General features: G+C 34.4%; 1 protein-coding gene across 1 annotated transcript; it reads right to left on the bottom strand.

Annotated features, from left to right (window-relative positions):
- Nucleotides 1-64: 64 nt before the first annotated feature.
- On the bottom strand, nucleotides 65-2,870 carry LOC108692034 (tubulin--tyrosine ligase-like protein 12). Its single transcript, XM_018200131.1, has 3 exons — nucleotides 2,793-2,870; nucleotides 2,311-2,690; nucleotides 65-1,933 (listed from the first exon to the last, which is right to left on the bottom strand). The coding sequence occupies exon 3, from the start codon at nucleotides 1,913-1,915 to the stop codon at nucleotides 65-67; it is 1,851 nt and encodes a 616-aa protein (XP_018055620.1). The 5' UTR covers nucleotides 1,916-1,933; nucleotides 2,311-2,690; nucleotides 2,793-2,870.
- Between the last annotated feature and the right edge of the window lie 2,768 nt (nucleotides 2,871-5,638).

The raw sequence follows: 5,638 nt of genomic DNA, 5'->3' as shown, positions 1-5,638 counted from the left end.
TATATATATATGTACACATCAATAACAATAAAATTATTATCTAAATTATATAAACAATCTGATATTATTCGCTGATTGAATCTAATGCATGAAAAACTTCTGGATTGTCAATATCTAGGAACAAGCATTTAAAAATATCATTGTAGAAGTCCGGATAATATTCGCACGCACGCTGACAATCAGGCGTAAAATTTATTTCCAACAGCTTGGGTTGCATTTCGCAATCTCTCCATTCCAACATCATATCGGCAGCGTACACAGCTCTGCTTTGCGGATTTTCGGCTATTCCTTTTGGAGGCGGCTGCGCAACTGCAGCTTCAAAGATCTGTCTTAAAACAGAAAGAATCTTTGGCTCGACATAAGTTTTCCAGGGATAATTGGGATACTGATTTTCCCATTCTATGATGAAATCGGCACATTTCTCATGGAATAGTGAATTCTCCTCGGTATAATTCATCACGGTGAAATGTTGCTCATAAGCATTAAAATTGTTCAATGCGAATGGTTGATTCGCAAAACGCAGGAAGAAGTTTGCATAAGCATACGCACGTAGCGGCTTTACAGATTTAAGCAACACAACATATCTCACGTCGAATTTTACTTGATTAATATCTGATCTATTATATAAAACTGGCCGTTCAATGTACTTTTGCACAATTTTTGGGCCTGTACAAGGCAGCCGTAGAATATAATAGAGATTATTTGTGATATGAGTATCTAAACTTCTTGCCAAGTTCCATGGTTTGCAAATCCAATGATTATCCAAATCTTTATTTGCTCGTTGCATGAAATAAGCAACAAATTGTACCAATTCCGTACTCAGATTATATGTCGTCGGTAACCATGCTGGATAAGTTTCGAGAGTATCCGAATCATACAATTTGTTCATTGCCTTTCTTCTGCATACAATCGATAGAAGATCTTTTGTCGTCAAAACATTCTCATATGGAAATTGATTTACAAAAACGTGAGACGAAGAAACATTTAATTCCTTGTACATCTTGTAATGAGATACAAACCATAATATGTCTGCTTCTTCTTCGTTGTCAGTAACTTCAAATGCTGGATCTGTCAAGTAATTATTCACATAACTGTATTGTGAAAAAACCTTTAATTTCCTGCTGTTATTTGCCTTGATTACATTCAAGTTTTCCGGCAAGCTTTCAGGAACATGACCTGCTAAAAAATAATCTGCATCTGGTTCATTCTGTTCAAAACTTTCATCTTCAAAAGTACTGTGGACCCAAGGTAATAATAGTGCGCGTCTTTTTTCAGGATCCTTCGTTTGACCTTCCACAAAATCTCTCGTAACTTCATCGCCTGCAGTAACGTCTTTTGTAGGAAATAGAAGCGTATAAATTACACCTTCTGGCAAATATAAAAAAGGAACTGCTCTAAAATTTGGATCATCACTGTGATTTATTGCTGAACCAACTTCATCCATAATGTACCATATTGGCATTCTATCTTCTATCTCTCCATAGTTTACTGAATATGATTGATTGTAACGCCACATTTCGTTTGTAACATCCTCTACTTTTTTCTGCTCATCCAGTTCTGTATTTATTCCCATAAGAATGCACATTCGATCAAGTAAGCCAGGAACTTGAATTAAATTCTGTTGAACACTACTGATATCATATGTCCATGCATGATCAATAAGATAAATATTATTAGAATCTTGAACAGAAATACCATTCTCTACAGATACAATTAACTTCCATATTGGCTCTGTAACATGCTTTTCTCCATTTTCATATTCTACTTTTATTAATTGGAAGACAAGACCAGCATCATAAATCTGATCTGTTAATTTTTTATATAAAACTTTCCAAAATAAATGTGGGACACCATAAGATTGAAGTTGTACTTTATGTGTTGTAAGAAACACGTTAAATAAGTCCACACCATCCATTGCAAAAAAAAAACAAGTCTAAAACAAATAAATATTTAGCAATTATTTCTTCAATATAAAAACAACGAAGTTAAATATATATTGCTGAGAAGAAATTTATATTTCTTGAAATTGATACATGTGAAATATTGAAAAATAACCAGTTTATGCAAAATAAAAACTATCAAAATATTAATACAAATAAAATAAATATGCATTATATATGCATTACTTTAAAATAACAAATAACAATATAATAAAATAGCAGTAAAATAAAACTTGCAAAAATATGTATAAAGGTATGTACATTTTGAATTATTATAGGTTAACTAACACCCGCTCCTCTGCATCTTCTTCTAGAATCTTCTAGAATCTGCTACGTTCTGTGGGAATTGGTATGTGGGTATTGCACTCACCAATGAAATGATGACGAATCCGACCAGAAGAAAACTAAAACCTGTGGTATACGATGCTTGTTTTCCTGCTGGATTGCTAGCTGGATTAGGATAAAGATCATTGAAATCTAACGCTATTCAAAATAATGCAGAATAATGCTGATTGATTGCTTTAATGACACATTCTCTATTCCGCAGCTCTTTTCCGCACTGTGTGATTTCATTCTTAGAATCTTGCCACAGTATTGGCTGCGGTGCTGTCAATGCCAGTATCGCAGCTAATACGGTGACAAGATTCTAATCCAGCTAGCAATTCAAGAAAACATCTAGTGCCGTCGACTTCCTTTGCAAATTTGCCTCCTTCCTCTTCTTCTTCTAGGTTATATTCCAAAACTTCCTCTCTAAGGAAAATTTTATTCGAAATATATAATACACGTAACGTATACTATATAGAATAAAATCTTCCTCTCCGAGGAAGATTTGGAACGTAGCCTATGACTCACGTCGCAGAATCGGTAACGAATCTGGACAGGGCAGGCTTATAATTTGTCGTTTGCAAGTTTGTAGTGTTTATACCACGAAGTAAAAGTGTTTATACCACGAAGGAGATTTAATTCCGTTAGGGTGATATTTTATTTGTGCGTTTTTGTCGTACGATAAATTTTTTAAACCTATTGATTGGCTATGGGATAAAGGTCGGTTACGGTCAAAGTGATGCTGCAAACGCTTTGAAACATTTTTTAATTGGTCACTTTGTAAAATTCTTTTTTCTAATTAGTCCATCAAATGCTTCAAAGTATTTGTAGCGAGACTTTGAGCCAAAGAGAGGAGTAAAGACTTCACTATTCTGTATATATTTGTCGTACGTTAATGAAATAGCACCCTTAAACTAAAATCCTAGATTTAAAATTTTCGACCCAACTGAGTTTGCACCAATCTGGGTTAATGTAATGATGTTTCGTGCTCTCCTATTAGTAGAGTGTAATCTCAACCAATAGCGAAGCATTTTCCAACCCAAGTTGGTGCAAACCCGGTCGAGCCGAAAACATTATAATGTCTATTCTACAATAGGATCGCAAGTCGTAAGCCATAAGAAATTGGGCAATCACGGTTAAGTGTGAGAAGAATAATCAGCTATGATTGATTAATTTCTTACGGCTTAAACACAATAGGCATAGGCAGTAGGCACAGAAAACAGGAAACAACGAGCTGTTCAATCAAAACTCTGAGATATAACATCGAATTTACATATCAGACCTCTGATTGGACGGCTGTTATTCCCTGTTGCCTGTGCCTATTGCTTGTGCCTATTGTGTTTAAGCCTTTACTGCTTACGATTCTATTGTAGAACAGGTCTAAAGCCCATTCTATAATAGGCAGTAGCAGTAATGGATTAAGGAGTAGGCGTAGAAATCAACCAATCACAGTTAAATGTGAGAAAGATAATTAATATATGATTAGTCGATTCTTACGCCTACTGCGCAGTGTAAAATGGGCTTTAAGAGAAGCGCGACTGGTGTTAAGTGTTCTGATAGCAATCACGTGATTAGCAGCCAATGATGAACTTATTTCTGGCTACGATCCACTTGACGTTACAAATGCTTTGAAGCATTTTTTGATTGGTCAATTAATAAAATTCTTTCTTTCGATTGATCAATCAAACACTTTCAATAGAGTCCCTTTAATAAAAGTCACGACATAAGAGCGGAAGAAAGCCGGGTATCGGCCAGAAACAACATAATTTTACTATGGTTGATAGTTGATAGTTCGATTTCGCGTTAGCGCCTTCTACACTATGAAACAATTGCTCACATCAATTCACAGATTTACTACTCATCAAAAATAAATGCAAATGGTGACGAGTAAGTGACGTTTAAAGAGACTCAAAATCTGATCAATCATGAGGTCGCCCCTCACGACTTGACTTAAGGCACTATAATATGAGTATTAGCATCTGCCATTTTTAATCCTTTTCTCACCCTCTTCCTCAATCTTTTAGTCTCTCTCTTCATTCCGCCGCTAAGAAATTGAAGAGAGAAGATTAAAGAGAGAATAAAGAGTGGGGAAAAGACTAAAAATGGCGGATACGAATATCCATATTATAATGCTCTACTTAATCTTTTGAGGATTTCTCCTTTAACATTGACTTTTTTTCTACAGAAAATCCATCTATATATTGAATGTATGTATATCTTGCGTAGAGTCGCCAAGTTTGAGAGTAGCCAGAACACTGGCTAGTCCCATCCAAAAGGGAAAGTCCAAGAAAAAATTTTCGTAAATCGCGATAAAACCGTTTTTAGGCGTTTTTAGGGTTCCATATATGGAAGAGATCGACCTGGCTGCATTCCATTGCACGCATAATGCGCATAATATATCCTATGCGCATGTCCTTATTTAACACAGAATTAAACAAGGTTTGTTCGTTCATATTGTCTCTCGGGAGCTGTCTTTCGGGGTCGCTCCGAATGAAACCAACGTACTTGAAATATATTCACACTATGTACGACATCCGCCACACGTCTGATGTTCATTGTATCGCTTTGAAGTTTTTCTTGAGATATATATGTTCCTTTATTTACTTTAAGGATCAATTTTTTTTTTATATTTAGCATCCGGCGATTTAATGACACTACTTGCGATGTCATACTGTATAGGCAAAAGTATCAGGTACTGTTTCTGATATAATACAAGAAACATGCGAAGCTATTTTGGAAGTTCTGCAACTTTAAGTTTTAGAACAACTTTGAATGAAGTATAATATTATATCGGATTCCCAATTTTCATTATTTGATTTTAAATTTTCATTCAAATAACATATGTGATGATCTTCCAACAATTCGCCACAGTTTGTACAATACTTGAACAAAAATACAAAAAGATTAAATTAAATACGCAATTTATAATAAATTAAAAACATGTAATTTATCAATTATAAAACTGATTCAACAATGAATCGGATAGTCCTAAGTCTTATCAGTGAATCTATGAAGTTGGCCAACAGCTAACTTAAGCCTAACTAAATTCGACTTCATTCCTTCCCATTAATCGAGCTAAATAACTCGCTTTACAATTAACAACTTGTAAAAAAATCATAGCTATTTATCTAGATTAAAACTGGTTAAGATTTAAGATTTCCGATTACATTGTAGAATTAGCATAATATATAAAATGTAAATAAAAGTGATAGCAAATCTAATTTAACCTCATTTAATCAGAATTATTTTTATAAATATTTCATTACTTACAGGATTGCCCATTATGTACAATGTACATCAATCGCGCGCAAATTGTCCGTCGTACGTACGTCGTCGAACGAAAAGTTGAATCATTTTCAACATTGAAACATTTT

The sequence above is a fragment of the Atta colombica genome, unplaced genomic scaffold (assembly GCF_001594045.1).
Source record: "Atta colombica isolate Treedump-2 unplaced genomic scaffold, Acol1.0 scaffold58, whole genome shotgun sequence".
Taxonomy (NCBI): domain Eukaryota; kingdom Metazoa; phylum Arthropoda; class Insecta; order Hymenoptera; family Formicidae; genus Atta; species Atta colombica.
Note: the sequence above shows the minus strand (reverse complement) of the source record. Positions and strands in the feature narration are given on the sequence as shown.

Coding starts and splice junctions, on each gene's coding strand:
- LOC108692034 (XM_018200131.1), bottom strand. CDS start 1,915: ATGGATGGTGTGGACTTATTTAACGTGTTTCTTACAACACATAAAGTA.